Source organism: Heloderma suspectum, chromosome 1 (genome assembly GCF_057233095.1).
Source record: "Heloderma suspectum isolate Gila_16-S chromosome 1, 16-S_ref, whole genome shotgun sequence".
NCBI classification, from domain to species: domain Eukaryota; kingdom Metazoa; phylum Chordata; class Lepidosauria; order Squamata; family Helodermatidae; genus Heloderma; species Heloderma suspectum.
In genome coordinates this window covers 240,888,568-240,905,950 of record NC_139458.1, presented here as the reverse complement: position 1 = coordinate 240,905,950, position 17,383 = coordinate 240,888,568, and the positions used below count along the sequence as shown (strand labels likewise).

General features: G+C 44.4%; 1 protein-coding gene across 1 annotated transcript in view; it reads left to right on the top strand.

Moving 5' to 3' along the window:
- Nucleotides 1-17,383, top strand: part of MEP1A (meprin A subunit alpha) — a 69,049-nt gene that overhangs the window by 40,989 nt on the left and 10,677 nt on the right. Inside the window, exons 11-14 of the mRNA XM_084821729.1 lie at nucleotides 1,134-1,607; nucleotides 2,391-2,564; nucleotides 6,443-6,596; nucleotides 15,012-15,123. Of these exons, the coding sequence (XP_084677855.1) occupies nucleotides 1,134-1,607; nucleotides 2,391-2,564; nucleotides 6,443-6,596; nucleotides 15,012-15,123 (914 nt within the window). The remainder of the gene's footprint in view (nucleotides 1-1,133; nucleotides 1,608-2,390; nucleotides 2,565-6,442; nucleotides 6,597-15,011; nucleotides 15,124-17,383) is intronic.

The window sequence follows — 17,383 nt, the reverse complement described above, 5'->3', positions numbered from 1 at the left end:
GCTCTCAATGACAACTAGTGATAATAGCTATATATTACCTCCAGTATTGGAGGCAGTATGTCTCTGAATATCAGTTGCTAGGGGACATGAGTGGGAGGGCACTGTTGCTGTTGCACTCTCATCCTGCTTGTGAGCTTCCCACTGAGGCATCTGGCTGGCTTCGGTGAGCAGAATACTGGGCTAGATCGGCCTTCGGTCTGACTCAGCATAACTCTTCCTATGTTCTTATGCATAATTACTACCAACCCATAACTGGCCCCCTATTTTACTATGTTCTTGTTTTAATTATAATATTGATTTTGCATTACTGAGTGTTGTGTTATTTAATGTTGGTATCCTAGGGTCCCTGGAAAGGTATCCCAAGGGCCATAGGAAGGGGCAGATCTCCCCCTCTGAGGTTAGAGAGAGAAGTCTGACCTTGGACGGGGTGATCCAATCTCGCATCTCCCCCTCCCTGGCCCTGTGGAAAGATCTCTGTTCCTCACCCTTCTGACATCGGAACTCTGACATCAGAGAACGGGGGAAGAGGCCTTGTATGGACAGAGTGGGGAAGGATCCAGACCCCTCCCAGCCCCCAACCATGCCCCCAACCAGGGAAAAACTTTACACCAGCCCTCCAAGAAGTAGGAGATAGTTTTTTAAAAAACCCAGAGGAAGGACCGTGAATGCCTCTCCTCCCTCACTTTCACCCTGCTGGTAGGGGACTAGCAGGACGTCAGGCTCTCTGACTTCAGAGTGCTCCAGTTATAGAATTGCCTTTCAAAAACTCACATCCCCACTGATTTTCTGAAGAAGGGTGGATTAATTTCAAAAAATGAGTTAAAGAAGTAGATATTACAATCCTGTTAAGTAACTTGTACCAGGTGAAATATACTAAGTGGACAGATTAAAGGACTATTCTGATTGATTTTAAAAGCAGCTAATAGCTGGAAAAAAATGATAATTTCCCATATTATTTTTTAGACACTGGTGCAGTCTTGCAAGGCATATCCAGAGTCAAATGAGATCTCTCTATTATTCTGTTACTGGGAACATTCCAAAGTGCTGATGGTTAAACCAATGAGCACTGTAAACATGGTGATCATTCTCATATGTTACTGTGGAAATCACAGTGCTTTCCTTTTCTTCCATAGGAGACAGTGACCATAACTGGAAAATTGCCCATGTGACTCTCAAAGGACAAAGAAAGTTCAAGTATCTCTTTCATGGACTAAAAGGCAATCCTGATGATTCATCTGGAGGGATTTCCATCGATGACCTCACCTTGAGCGAAACCCCATGCCCCAGTGCTGTATGGCTTATTCGTAACTTCTCTCACCTCCTTAAAACTGCACCTGAGGATTACTCCATACGAAGTCCCCAGTTTCATAGCTCTGAAGGTTATGGTTATGGTTTAACACTGTCTCCCAGAGGCCAGAGTGGTTCTGCCTTTGCAAACTACACACGCATTTCTTTTCATCTGATCAGTGGTGAAAATGATGGTGTTCTTGAGTGGCCAGCTCTAGGCAGACAGGTCACCATCACTGTGCTAGACCAAGATCCTGATGTCAGGGAAAGGATGTCCTCAGAAAGGAGCTTCACAACAGATGAAACTCAGGTTTTTCCAGGTATGTAGTAATCCCTGAACAGAAATAATTGAGGAACCATGAGAGCAGGTTCCTGTGGAAGTCAGTGTTTGCCTTTTCTTCCATAGGAACCAGTGACCATAACTGAGAAATTGCCCATGTGACTCTCAAAGGATGAAGAAAATTCTTGTCCCCATGAGCAGCTTAAATGCACAACACCCGAGTGTACCTCAGGAACATGCACAATGTTGCACAGTATGGTGGGAGCAATACAGGCTCCCTCCTTCATCTGGTTTGGAATAGGGCCACTGAATTTGAATTAATTTAGAGGGTACCTGCTACTGGACATCCTAAATTAATTTGATTTAAAACTGCCCCCTTTTGAATTGATCCCTTCACACTCCTGATTATGTCACTGGAAGTGTGACAAGGTCTAGGACACTCCCCACAGGCCTGCCCCCTAGGGATATTAATGATGCCTAGAGCTTTTCCCCTCTCCACACTTTGCCTTCATACATTTGGAAAAATCCCCCCCCCCTTTAATGATAATAAGGCCTCAGAATAAGCATGCATGGCAGCATCTGGGGGATGCCAGAAACTATGAGAAGTGTAGTGCCCATAGTTGCTTGTGTCCCTGGATACTGTATATGCAGAACATTCTTCAGGAATTACTGCCTTAATCCAATCTCTTGCTGGACAATCCATCCACTCATTTAGGTTGCTTAGTGCAAGAACTACAACCCAGAAGCCCTGTGTCTCAGGCAAGGAGCTTGTGTACTGTAATGACATACGGAGCACAAATACACAAACTGTATTATTTTGCAGGAAAACATCAATCTTCCAGATGGGGGAAACCCTCTCTTCTTGGAAATTTTGATACTTCATGCAATTGCAGTTGGAGTGGAGACTGGGGATGGAGTAAATTCATCTCACACGCACAGCTAAGGAGAAGGAAATATCTGAACAATGATGACCTAATTATCTTTGCAGAGTTTGAAGGTATGAAACTATCATTATAAAATGGAATGCATAATTTTTTCAGTCTTGACGTGTGGGAAATAACAGCATGGTACTACTCTGTGGCAGTGAGCATCAGCCCAATGTCGGCCAGTAGAACTTTTTCAAAGCTGGAAGGCTAAAAGCCTGGTCTCTGTAGGATCAGGAGATCAGATGGAACCTCAGAGGCTTGCTGTGACGAATTTACATTACATTTTGCAGACAAAATCACTTGCATTAGTTCCAGTTTTGATGCCATTGTTTTGACAGAATTGGAGATGGATGCTTATATGGCGCTGTCTAGTCCTGTTGTTTTGTACAGATTTCACAGCTAATGCAGTCTGACAATGTGAACAAATTACTTGGTGGAGATCTACACAAGAGCCCCTTACGTGTGTGAGTCAGCGCTGTGGCAATATTTCTTCAAAACGCCATAATTTTCATTGAGGCACACACACTGATGAATATGGTGCAGTATCCACCGTTTTGATAGCATGATCGAGCGCCACACAAAATTGCACAGTGTTCTAACCGTGGGAGGAGGAGGAGATTGAAAGGTCACGTGGGTGAAGTTGTATCATTTTGTAATGCAAGTTTGTGCTACATGTTGCTTTGTAGAACTTGGATGGCACTAGAAGCAGGAGGGATGCCCTGCTACCTCTGGTTTCTTTTTCTGTTTTGACTCGGCTGACAGAACGAGCACCTTTGATGTGTGCAGCAACAGAGGGTTAAAAATAACAATTCAGAGTTCCGCTCTACCATATGTGTGCAATCAGAGAAGTAGCCACACACACACACAATCACAGAAGAGGAGGAGGATGGGGGGAGGGGCTGCCTTCAAGCTACTTCCTCCTCCTCCACTCATGCTTCAGCACGCTACCTGGCAAGGAAAGCCCACTCGCCCCCAGTGCCCTCTTCCTTTCGAACTCACTCTTGCATGGCGCTGCTCAGCAAAGCAACCCCTTGCTGCTGCTGCCGTCCCCCTGCCCCATGCCTCTGGGCTTCTCTGCACCAGGCATTTATCATGCATTTGTGATTGTTCACTCACAGAAGTTCACAGGTTCTTTTCATGATGCTGTCAACCTCCAATGCCTCTCGGGTTGTTTTCAAAGGATAACCTGCCATTTTAAAAGTCGCTGAAAATGCAGAAATAAACCTAAATCACGTGATAGACAGTGCCATCTGCTGGCAGTATCAATGAAACATATGGGAGAAAACCAGCAAAAACAAGTGGGCGGGAGGAGGAGGGCAGCACGTGTGTTTGGCTGATCGTTAAACCCACAAAGATTCTGGAAGGCTGCATGATTTTTGCTAAATGTGGAAAAGCCCTCTCTCCTCCACCGCCTCTCATTCCCTGTTCTTTCCTCAGTGAGGACAGTGGCAAGGAGCCATTTTTCTGGGTGCTGCCATGCAAGAGCCAGCCAGAAAGAAAGTGGGCAGGAAGGGGGTGGTTCTGCCCACAAATCTTATTATAATCAGTGCAAGGAAAGAGCAGGGAACAAAAGGAGGAGGAGAAAGACAGGTGGCTGGGGAAGGCTTTAAGCCACTCCCACCACTAAGAGTTATAATACCACTCAGTTGGAATACAAATGTCTTTGTGGCATATAGAAACTGCAAGCACCAGAAAAAAAACTGTCTTAAAAGTAGTTTGGAACACAATGGAAAACTGAGGGAGAAATAGCATGAGGAGGATGATTTCGAGTGTGCATCATGTGACATATGTATCAGCCCTTGGTGGTTTGAGACCCACCACCTGCACTTTGCATCCATGTCCTTCCTGGATATTGAAATTTATGAGTGCTGGGCTTCTCATCTCAACTTCGGAAGTGCTTAATGCCTTCCTGAGGTAGAGTGTTGTTCCCCCTGCACTTAAGGAAGGAGATGCTAAACCTTTGTTGTTGCTGTTTTTAAAAATGGATCCCCTGATTTTGGACAATTACCACCCACTAGCTAATGTGCTGTTCTTGGGTAAGCTACTGGATATGGTAGTAGCTTCTCACCTCCAGGTGGTCTTGGATTACATTGATTCTTTGCATCCATCCCAATCTGGTTTGCAGCCTGGTTTGGGGACAGAAACAGCCTTAGTTGCCCTGGTGGGGGGAACATATCACTGCTAGTTCTCTTGGACCTTGCAGCAGCTTTCAATATCATTGACCATAGTATTTTTCTGAATCTCCTAGCCAGGGTAGGATTGGGGGAAGGTGGTGGATGGGATTACAGTGGCACCAGTCCTTCCAGGAGTGCTGTACCCAAAGGTGGTGCTGAGAGATTCCTGTTCCACCCCGTGGCCATTGGCCATTGAGATACCTCAAGGTTATATCTTGTACCCCCTACTTTTTAACATCTATATAAAGCTATTGGGAGAAGTCATCTGGAGGTTTGGGCTGAAGTGTCATTAATATGTGGATGACACACAGCTGTACCTCTTATTTCCTCCAGCTGGTTTCAGAGATGCTGTTGAAACCTTGAATAGGTTGTGGGAAGGCAATTGTGGGATGGATGAGGGCAAACAAGCTGAGGCTCAATCCAGATAAGATGGAGCTGTGAGATCGGTGTTGAATGGGGCTGCACTTCCCCTGAAGGACCCAGTGCACTGCTTGGAGGTTGTCCTGGACTCAGCACTAACTGTGGAAGTGCAGGTGGGCTTTAATCACCTTAGGCTGCACACAGTCATGCTCTGGTTACATCCATGTTAGGGTACTATAAAACGCTCCGTGTCACACTGCCTTTAAAGATGCTTTGGAAGCATACAGCTGCCCCATTGCTTGAAGGGGCTAGGGGATCAGGACATATCACACAGATTCGGTACCAGCTGCACTGGTTGCTGGTGCATTTTAGGGGTCAGTTTAAAGTGATGGTGATTACCTCTAAAGCCTTAAACAGCTCAGAGCCAAGTTATCTGAAGTACTACCTGCACCTGTATGAATCTGCCTGGCCCCTAATATCAGCCACAGAAGCCCTGCTCATGTGACCATCAGTAAGGCCTATTAGGTTGGCAGACATGAGAGATGGGGCCGTTTCTGTGATTGCCATTGCCCCATCCTTATGGAACCTGTGCATAGTTCCCTCCATGTCTGTTTTTAAAAGGGCCTGGAATGTTGCAGTCTGCTTTTAAATGAATGGATGCCAATCTGTATATTATAATTAGAGTTTTTTGTGTTGCTTTTATTTTCAATGTTTAATGTTGTTGTTTTAGGAGGCTTTTCCTTGAAAAGCAGTAGAAAAATATTGGAAGTAAATAAAATACTATTAAGGTTCAGTTTGAGCTACAATTCAATATGACCCAGGTCAGGGCTTGTTTTCAGTTCCTAGGATTTGCTCCAGAAGTAACAATAAAGCAGTGTAACTGAGTATGTACAGAATGCTTTTCTTTCATCATTGAGTAACCACAACTAGGATCCACACATCTGGAATTAGCAAAAGGGGCCTCCAGGAAAGAGAGTTCAGTTTTTAGGTATGGTTAAGTTCCATTGTCTCATTTTAGAAATTAAATGATATGCATCACTAAATTTCTGTCCAAGTATGTGTTCTTCTAGCTTCTCAATATGGTCTTTCTTTTTTCATTGTGGTTTATTCCAAACAGAAAACAAAACAAAGCAAAACAACTATGTGTTTTGCGAGAAAATTACAACGGTGTTAAAAAATAATTTCCTCCGTTTAAGTACATTTTCAGAGAGTTTTAAAATTTTAGTCCGCAATGCTTAGCACAGCGCAAATTTTCATTTCATTTTGACTTAACCTATGCATGTTAGTGTTTTTACTGATGCTTTCCATAAAATTAAATAAATTGATGTTTGGAAATGTGGATGCAAGGTTTTATTTTTTACTGAAAATGTTTGCCCTATTTGTTTGGATGAGCTCTTTCTCTCTTTTTGAAAAAGATTTAACACATCTCAGGAAGACTGAACATCTGGGGCGGAATAAGAGATCAGCCCCTCTGGAGGACTGGCAATCCTACCTGAGAGAACAGTGTGACCCAAATCCCTGCCAAAGTGGTGGCATCTGTGTAAATGTCAAAGGGAGAGCAAGCTGCAGGTATCCTAGACTGTTTGTTTGTTTGTCATTTACATGTGGCTATAGCAATGATCAACTTACAGGTTACTACTCCACTGCAGGGACAACTTCATGCGCTGTTTTGGACACAGCATAAACAGAATACTTATCAGCAACCTTTCCTTTGTTCTGCAGGAGTGCCAGTCCTGGATGTTGTACTTTGGGGGGGGGGGGGGCTAGGCTGTATGTAGAAGACTAATTCATGTGTGGATGTTAGGGATGGGATAAGGGGGCACAATTCCACTCTGCGTTCCTCCCTTCCATGATTGATTGTTCTGAGATATTAGTTGTCTGCAGAGGGTTTTGCTGGTCTGGATCCTACATTCCTGCTGATGCTTTCCCACAAGGGGTTCGGATACAGCAAAAATATAAAGAGACACAGGCAGGCAATGTGGACACACTGCAGTCACACAGTTGCATTTCTCCCTCCCTTCCTACTTCCAAGATCAGATCTGTGATTTAGTAATCTCAACAGTGCTCTAGGCCTCACTTTAAGCTTATTTTTTTAATTGGAAGTGTGATTCTTAACAACCATTATGGTGTAACTTAAGTGAAGCACAGAAAAAGATTTATCCCAAGTTTAGAGTTCAGCTTATCATTTAGATATCAAAAAATACACACACACAAAACATACAGGACAAAGGCTTCAGCCCTTCCAAACTACATCCCTTCCCAAATCACCTACCCTTTGTCTGCTGCCCCTCCAATGACCCATTAAACAGAGGATCTCCCCTAAATAGGTCCCCCATTCACTATTTTCCGTAGTCCTTCCTAAATAGAAATCTCCATTCCCAGAGGAGCCAATTGACCCACATTCCCAGTTGCTGGAAGCTAGTGCTGACCAGGAGTTCATGCACAGCCTCCCTTGCTTTTCAAACGAGACCCTCCAGTCAGATTCACTGCAGCAGCAGTTGGGCCTATCTATACGAGGAGGCAAGCTTGCCATGGAGCCAGCTCTCCAAGCACAAGGAGCCCCACTGACGAAGCGTCTCAGCCCCGGTGACAAAGTGTCAGCACACAAGTGAGTTTAGCACTTGTGTGAGTTTATTAACAGGGCAAGGAAGCCCGGGCAGTCGACTCTTCCCTCCCTACTCATAGTTGTTGTTGTTCAGTCATGTCCGACTCTTCGTGAACCCGTGGACCATAGCACGCCAGGCCTTCCTGTCCTCCGCTCTCTCCCGGAGTGTGCTCAGGTCCATATTCATTGCATCAGTGATGCTATCCAGCCATCTCATCCTCTGCCGTCCCCGTCTCCTTTTGCCTTCAATCTTTCCCAGCATCAGGGTCTTTTCCGGTGACTTTTTTCTTCGCATTAGGTGGCCAAAATATTTGAGCTTCAGCTTCTGTATCTGTCCTTCCAATGAGCACTCAGGGTTGATTTCCTTTAGGATGGACTGATTTGACCTCCTTGCAGTCCAGGGGACTCGTAAGAGTCTTCTCCAGCACCACAGTTCGACCCTACTCATAGTAAGTAACTGTAAATAAATAACTATAAATAAATTCTCACCTTCTCCTAGGAACAACTTTGTAAACACACTCGATAATAGTAATAATAATAAAATAAACCAGTTACGAAGGTTTATGAAAATAAACCAGTTATGAAGCCAGAAGGGGTGTGGGGGCTATCCAGTGTGCTGTACTGAGTGCCACATGCATATCTATCTGCCTGCTGGACAGAAGTCGTGGGTGCGTCCTCGGTGTAATGAGCTCCTGACTTGCAGGGAACAAGTTTGTTCCCTTGAAGTCAAGGTTGCTGACCTGTAGAAGCTGAGAGAGGCAGAGATGTTGGTGGATGAGACCTTCAGAGACCTAATAGCAGTGTCCCACTCCCAGGGTGACAGCTCCACTGCTGCAACAGAGAATGGGGGTCTCAGGGAAGGACGGCATTATTCTCAGGAAGAGGGAAGGGGTCCCTTAGAAGGTATCCATTCCTCTGAAGATGAGCAAAAAGGATGTGGCATCTGCGAGGATGTGCCTCTGCGAGGAGGGAGGCTTGTGGTAGTGGGAGATTCAATCATTAGACATATAGACAGCTGGGTTTGTGATGGGCATGTAGACCACATGGTGAATTGCCTGCCTGGTGTGAAGGTTGCGGATATCACACTCCATCCAGATAGCCTAATAGATTGTGCCAGGTGGAGTCAGTGGTTATGGTCCATATTGGTACCAGTGATGTGGGGAAAATAGTCGTGAGGTCCTGGAAGCCAAATTTAGGTTGCTAGGTAGGAGGTTAAATCCAGGACCACCAAGGTGGCTTTCTCTGAAATGCTACCTGTTCCACCCGCAGGGCCAGCTAGACAAGCGAAGCTGAGGAGTCTCAATGCGTGGGTGAGATGGTGGTGCCGGGAGGAGGGGTTCAGATTTGTTAGGCACTGGGGAACTTTTGGGGGAAAGCTGGGCCTGTACAAGAGGGACAGCCTGCACTTGAACCAAAATGGAATCAGACTGCTGGCGCTAAACATAAAAAGGTTTTAAACTAAACCCCAGGGGAAAGCTGACTAGAGCTGGGAAGCATCTGGTTCATGTTAAATCATCCCTAGGGGCTGAAAATGAAAATGTCTTTAATTGTGCAAATGTAAGAAGGGGAGGAAATAGATCATGAGCATATGGTGAAACATAACAGGCAATTGAAGAAGCCTAAGTGCCATAGCAAAAGATACAGGTGCAAGAGACATCTGGGCAGGGACACCTTGTGTATCTGTTCCTATGCAAATGCTAGAAGCCTCCGAGCCAAAATGGGAGAGTTGGAGTGCTTGGTTTTAAAGGAGAACCTAGATATAGTGGGCATTGCGGACACCTGGTGGAATGGAGAGAACCAGTGGGATATGGTCATCTCTGGATATAAACTCTGCAGAAAGGATAAGGAAGGGCCTACTGTGAGGGGTGTCACTCTGTACCTCAAAGAGGGCATAATGTCGAGCATACTAGAAAACCTAAAAGGGGCATACTCTTCCACAGAAGAGCTGTGGGTGACAATACCGAGCTCCAAAAGTAATTTAGTACTAGGAATGTGCTATCGTCCCTCGGACCAGAAGGCTCAGGGAAACCTTGAGATGGAAAGCGAAATTGGGGAGGCCTACAAACAAGGAAGTGTTGTAATAATGGGTGACTTCAATTATTCCTGATTGACTGGATAAATGGATGTTACAATCATGACAAAGAGGTTAAATTTCTCAATGCTGTAAATGACTGTGACCTAGAACAGTTGGTCATGGAATCGACCAGAGGGGAGGCAACCCTGGATTTAATCCTAAGTGGTGTGCCCAGGACCTAGTAAAAGATGTAAATGTTGTTGAACCAATTGGAAACAGCAACCACAGTGCTATCAGATTTAATATATATTTAAGTGGAAAATTGTCATGGAAGTCCAACACAGTCACACTTGACTTCAAAAGAGGACTTCTCTAAAATGAGGGAACTGGTGAAAAGGAAGTTGAAAGAGGAGTCAAGAGGGTTAAATCCCTTAAAAACAGAAGCTCAGCTAAAATGTATACCACAGGTTAGTAAAGGTAGTACCAAGCCCAGCGGGGTTAACAAATAGTGTCAAGGAAGCTATTAGAGAAAAGAGGGCTTACTTCAGAAAATGGAAGTCTTTCCCAAATGAGGTAAACAAAAGGGAACACAAGCTTGCGCAAAGGAGATGAAAACAGACAATAAGAGATGCAAAAAAGCACTTTGAGGAGTGTATTGCTAACAACATTAAGACCAACAATAAAGAATTCTTTAAATATGTCAGAAGCAGGAAACCAGCTAGGGAGTAGGGGTGTACGGATTCCCCACCGTCTGTTCTGGTGGGGAATCCGTAGGGGGGGAGGCGATCCATTTCTCCCCCCTGGAATCCTCCAGAGCAGTTCCACTCTGCTCGGATTCGGGGGGGGGGGAGACTGGCTGGGGAGCGCTTACCTTCCCTCCTGCCAGCCAGAGCCGTTCACCTCCTCCCTGTCCCTGCCGATTGCCATGTCCTTTAAAAAAAAAAAAAATGGCGATCAGGAGGATGTGCCCATAGACTTATATGCAAATAGAGTCTTGAATCTTGCGTATAAGTCTATGTGTCCATAGGCTTATATGCAAGATTCACAGCTCTATTTGAATCTGCAGCAGATTTCTCTGACATCCCTCCTAGGGAGGCAGTTGGAGCGTTGGATGACAATGGGGTTAAAGGAGTACTAAACGAGGATAAGGAGATTTCAGAGAAGCTGAATGAATTCTTCTCATCTGTTTTCACTGCAGAAGATATAGGACAGATACCAGTGCCTGAACCTATGTTAGACTCCCTTCCTGAAAACATCTGAGGAACTGAGGCAAATAGTGGTGACAAAAGATGAAGTTCTCAACCTTATTGACAAATTGAAAGCAAATAAATCACCAGGCCCAGATGGTATCCATCCTAGAGTTCTCAAAGAACTAAAATATAAAATTGTTGATCTTCTAACCAAAATATGCAACATGTCCCTAAGATCAGCCTCTGTACCAGAGGACTGGAAGATGGCCAATGTAACACCAATTTTTTAAAAAGGGATCCAGGGGGGGATCTGGGGAATTCCAGGCCAGTTAGCTTAACATCTATTCTGGGTAAATTGGTTGAAAGCATTATTAAATATAAAATCAGTAAGCATATAGAAGGACAAGCCCTACTGAAAATGAATCATGGCTTCCCCAAAGGTAAGTCCTTATTTGCTAACTTTAAAAAGTCCTTTGAGAGTGTCAGTAAACATGTAGACAGGGGTGATCTGGTATACGTAGTTTACTTGGACTTCCAAAAGGCTTTTGATGAAGTCCCTCCCAGAGACTCCTGAGCAAGCTTAGCAGTCCTGGAATAAAAGGAGAGGTCATCTTATGGATCAGTAACTGGTTAAAGAACAGAAAGCAGACATCAGGAATTAATGGTAAATTCTCCCAATGGAGAGATGTGAATAGTGGGGTCCCACAGGGATCTGCACTGGGACTAATGCTTTTCAATTTGTTCATAAATGACCTGGAATTAGGAGTGAGTAGTGAAGTGGCCAAGTTTGCCGATGACACCAAACTATTAAGGGCAGGGAAAACAAAAAGAGATTTTGAGGAGCTCCAAAAGGATCTCTCCAAACTGGGAGAATGGGCAACTAAATTACAAATGCAGTTTGATGTAAACAAGTGGAAAGTTATGCATGTTCCGGCAAAAATTCCCAATGGGATCTGAGCTAGGGGGACTGACAAAGAGATCTTGGGGTTGTGGTGGACAGCTTGATGAAAATGTCAACCTAGCATGCAGCTTCTGTAAAAAAGGCAAACTCCATGTTAGGCATAATTAGGAAAGGAATTGAGAATAGAACTGCCAGTAACATTATATAAATCTATGGTCGACCTCACTTAGAATATTGTGTATAGTTCTGGTCACCACACCTAAAAAAAGGTATTGTAGAGCTGGAAAAAGTGCAGAAAAGGGCAACTAAGAGAGCAATCCTATGTCCCCTAGACAGCATCTGGGGGAGATAGGGTATTCCTGGGGGTGGGGACCACAGAAGCTGTTTTATGTTCCTATGTGGTCTCCAGCCCTATTTCCACCTCCTCCCCGAAGCTGCAGTTAGAGATGTGAAAACACATGTCTACAGCAAAGTGCAGGGCAGCTACAGCATGGAGGGAATCCTCTCCTCCATGCTGCTTCTGCCCTACATTGGATAGGCACTCTGACTTAACAGGAGGTTGGAGGCACCCATCTATCTCTGTAGGATTGCACCCTAAAATGATCAAGGGGCTGGAGCAACTCCCCTATGAGGAAAGGTTCCAACAGCTGGGATTGTTTAGCTTGAAAAATTATGAGTGAGGGGAGACATAACGGAGGTGTACAAAATTATGCATAGTGTGGAGAATGTGGATAGGGAGACATTTTGGTCCTTTCATAATAGTAGAACGCGGGGTCATCCCATGAAGCTGACTGGTGGGGGAGTCAGGACAAATAAAAGGAAGTTCCTCACATAGTCAAACTATGGGATTCGCTACCACAAGATTTAGTGCTGGCCACCAATTTGGATGGCTTTAAAAGGGGGTTAGATAAATTCATGGATGAAATGGCTACTAGTCCTGGTGCCCCTATGCTACCTACAGTATCAGAGGCAGTAAGCTGCATACCAGTTGCTGGGGAACATGAGGGGGGGGTGCTGTTTCACTCATGTCCTGCTTGTGGGCTTCCCATCGACAGCTGGTCGGCCACTATGTGAACAGAAAGCTGGAATAGATGGACCCTTGGTCTGATCCAACATGCCTCTTCTTATGTTCTTAACTGATAATTAACCATGAAGAGTGGTATGTCTTGTTTGAATGGGGTCTTCAGACTGCTTTATTTATGATTTTGAGCTGCCTCAGTAAAAATTAATGGGTCCTACACAATTTCTGTTGAATGTTTGTTGAATGTTTAATAAACATTCACAGTAGCAACTTTTTCAATAGCAACTAAGATTTTTTCAATTTTATCTAATGAATTTTGCAAATCAGTATTTTTATAATCTACTTTCCAGTGTGATCAATTTTCATTTAATATTGGGGCTACCAGTTGTTGTTCAGTCATTAAGTCATGTCCGACTCTTCGTGACCCCATGGAACATAGCACGCCAGGCCTTCCTGTCCTCCACTCTCTCCCGGAGTGTGCCCAAGTTCATATTCATTGCATCAGTGGTGCGATCTAGCCATCTCCTCCTCTGCCATCCCCTTCTCCTTTTGCCTTCAATCTTTCCCAGCATCAGGGTCTTTTCCAGGGAGTGGCTACCAGATAATTGAACTATAATTGGCCTAAACTGGAATAATTTTAATCACAGCTGAATAAGGACCAAACTGCAAAACATATTTGCTCTAATCCCTGCTATTAAAACTTCTTCTGGGTTCAAATAGTCTTCTGTCAGGTAAGTCTGATCTTAAGCAGCATTAGGAAATCAATGCTCTCCCAAGAAAGGCTTGCCTGGCCCACACTCTGTTATCACTTTCGTGCAAGGCAAAAAGCTTTTTATTTTCTCAAGCCTTGTAATCTTTTATAGGCTTTGTTGCCATTATATGTTGCTTGAGTTTACTGCCATTAATTCTTCTTGTATGATTATTTATAGCTGTTTCAGCAGAACTATATTTTAGTGACTTTTATACACACCAGCATTCACATATATAATAAAGAGGCCATCTGTGCCTTTAGATGAACAGGTGCATTTTCTTCCATGAAGTGAAAGCAGCAGAAGCTACACCTGTTGAACTCTCCCTTGCGCTTTTTGCCACTATTAAAGGCACCAGAACTCCCTTCAGGCTCTTAATGGCAACCCAGCATTGAGCTCTGCCCCTGGAAATGATTCAGGTGGCCTTAGTGAAGGGGAGAGTAGGGCGTGTTGTTCAATTCCCTGCAGCGTAGACAGCAGACAGTCGCCCGATAGACTGCCACCACCCCTTTACATCCACCTCAGCCTGAGTCAGGGGACTCACAGACCTTCCAGGACACACTGGGGGTACAGAAATAAGGGTTCAAGCTGACACCCTGTGTTTTGAGCCCCAAGCCTTAAGCTCTAAACAGTAGCAAGACCAAACCCCAATGCTGCAGGCAAAAATAACAAAGCATTACCTAAGCATATCCTATACTTTACTGAAGTAAGCGTCTTCCAACAGGCCAGGGCCCAATCCAGGACCCCAAAACTCCACAAACCCTGAGGCAAAATTGGCACAGGTAGACAAAGACAAGAGTGAAGACCAAACTAAAGACCAAATGGCAACACTAGTCCCCTTGCTTTATACCTCACCCCCAGGCCCTTGACAAATGTGAGGTGAGCCTCTTTGGCCAATCACTAACAGGCTCAATAACTTATTCGGCTTAAGGACTGTGTGCAGAACTCTCACTGCAGCACAACTGAAATCAGCCAGTCTAATTTTGGCAAGCGTTCAGCTCTGGCCTTGAAGATCTGAAGGCTAAAACAACATGAAGTCACGCATACAGATGGCTTAATGATTGCATACAGCCCCAGCTTCACAACATGAAGTTTGTACAGGCAGCTGAATCTCAAATGGGAAAATTGATTTCTTGACAGCCTTCAAAGCAGGCCAGTGTAGGCAACGACTTCTTGAATACTCAGAATACGGAAACTGGTATCGGTCACAGCAGACCTTGAGACTATAGTGGTACATCTGCAGCAGTCACATGGCAAACCTTCTGTCGCTAGGTTTCAAGGCCAATAATGATGGAAAAAATGCTCAACCGATCCTCCAGGCAATGTAGGAGCTCCAAAATGCCGATCATCATCAGCATCTGTGCTCATTTTAACATTATCTCTGGACATTTAGCGAAGCCTCTTGATTACTTTAGGAGAGGTGCATTTCAGTTTTAGCTGCTGTAAATTGCCATAGAAGCGAAAGCCCAGCCTCATAACAGAGTCCCCCCCCTTTTTTTTACAGGTGTGCTTCAAGCAAAATCTTCTTCTACAGCGGTGTGAGATGCCAAGTAGCCCATGTCCATTGGAACGTACTTGGCCTGCTGGCTGCTGGAGCTGCTGGGAGCATTGCAATAGTAATTCTTTCCATAGTAACTAGGCGACAAAGGCTTATTTCAGAGTTCAGGTTTAAGATTATCTCATACATTAATCCACAAATTATGTGAATGTGCCTACTTTATAAGATTCAAAAATATTGTCACTTTTGCCTTTCATGAGCTGGAGGAGGTCTTGTCTCTTACTCCTGTGTTGGCTTTCCATTCCCAGGCTGCAGTCCTGTACAGACGTACCTGGGCTTCAGTCACACTTAAGTCATTGGGGCTTATTTCTGAGCAGACAAGTACAGGATTGCTCTGCTAGAGTGTTAGCACCACACAGTTTTTTTCCAAGAGGAGGACTGTCAAGTTATCCGTTCTTGTCTCCCTTCCTTCTACAGAGTTTTGCTACTGTCCTTTACAAGTGTGGACTTCTTGCCAGGAGGAAAAAGAATTATTTGTGATTAAGCACTCCAGCCTGCTGTGAAAATCAGCAGCAGTCTGGGCTTGTGTACTCATGAGGAGGCTTGCTTGCAGGGTGGGAAGCCATTTGGGGTGGGTTAGGGTATTTTGAGAAATATGATGTTTTTATTGTACAATTTTATTGTTTTAAACTGTTTCTGTTAATGTACATCGCTCAGAGTGGCTGGGTGACCAGCCAGATGGGCAATTAATTAATATAATAAATAAATAAAATAAATAAATTGAGGATGCCACCTAAAATTGCAACATGCATCCTTTCCTGCCAAGCTGTTATGTGCAGGTTAGTATTTGTGTCATCAAATAGTATTTAAAACTAAGCAAAAATTGGGGAGAAAAAATCCATTGCAGGAATGGATTCCACACCTAAAAGACAACCCCACTTTTTTAGTTTTTATCATTTAAAAATTGGATTTGTTTCTAGTTGTGTGTTTTTAAATCTATTTGTTGTTGTTCAGTCGTTCAGTCGTGTCCGACTCTTCGTGACCCCATGGACCATAGCACGCCAGGCCTTCCTGTCCTGCGCTCTCTCCCGGAGCGTGCTCAAGTTCATATTCATTGCATGGGTGATGCTATCTAGCCATCTCATCCTCTGCCGTCCCCTTCTCCTTTTGCCTTCAGTCTTTCCCAGCATCAGGGTCTTTTCCAGATAGTTTTCCCTTCGCATTAGGTGGCCAAAATATTTCAGCTTCAGCTTCAGTATCTGTCCTTCCAATGAGCACTCAGGGTTGATTTCCTTTAGGATTGACTGATTTGACCTCCTTGCAGTCCGGGGGACTCGTAAGAGTCTTCTCCAGCACCACAGTTCGAAAGCATCCATTCTTCGGCGCTCAGCCTTCCTGATAGTCCAGCTCTCACAGCCATACATTACTACTGGGAAAACCATAGCTTTGATTAGACGGACCTTTGTCGGCAAGGTGATGTCTCTGCTTCTTACTATGCTGTCTAGGTTGGCCATAGCTTTCCTCCCAAGGAGCAAGCGTCTTTTAATTTCATGGCTACAGTCACCGTCTGCGGTGATCTTGGAGCCCAAGAAAGTAAAATCTGTCACTGCTTCCATTTCTTCCCCTTCTATATGCCAGGAAGTGATAGGGCCAGATGCCATGATCTTAGTTTTTTTAATGTTGAGTTTCAAACCTGTGCTTATCAAAACCATGCCTCTTCCTGTACATTCATGGCCTTTGTGATGTGGGCACGACCTACATTAACTTTCAAGGCATCTTAAAGACTTTTGAAGTTATAATGCAAGCACTTGACCTTCTAGTGCTAGTGCGGGGTAAGTGCATCAGCATGAAAATGGTGCATAGTGTTACATGTACACCTCCAGATTGGACCAGGACTAGAAGCAGTAGAATAATGTGTGGTGGACTCTTGCCCAGTCTTGTCTAGTGCCAGTTGCAGCTGCTTCTGAATTTCTCCATGGAATTATCTGCCGTTCCAATCTGCCTTGGCTGGCAAGTGGAACAAAGCCACATGAGTTAGCGTTCTGCCCTTTTTTTCTAACGTTATTTCCAGATGTTCTTATTAAAGATACACATTTGACTTCATGCTCTCATCTATTTTTCACTGTGCATTGCAGTGCAATCTACTCAGAAGTAAGTCCCATTAAGTTTAGTGGGAGTTACTACCAGGTAACCACGGAAGCATCTTTGGACAGCGCTGGCTCTTCGGCTTAGAAATGGAGATGAGCACCACACCCTAGAGTTGGACACGACTGGTTGGGGACACCTTTACCTTTACCTTTTTAAGTGGGGACAGGACTGCAGCCTTAGGCAGTGTTAGCTGTTAGCTGCAGTGCTTTTTTCTTAGCAACATCTGTTTC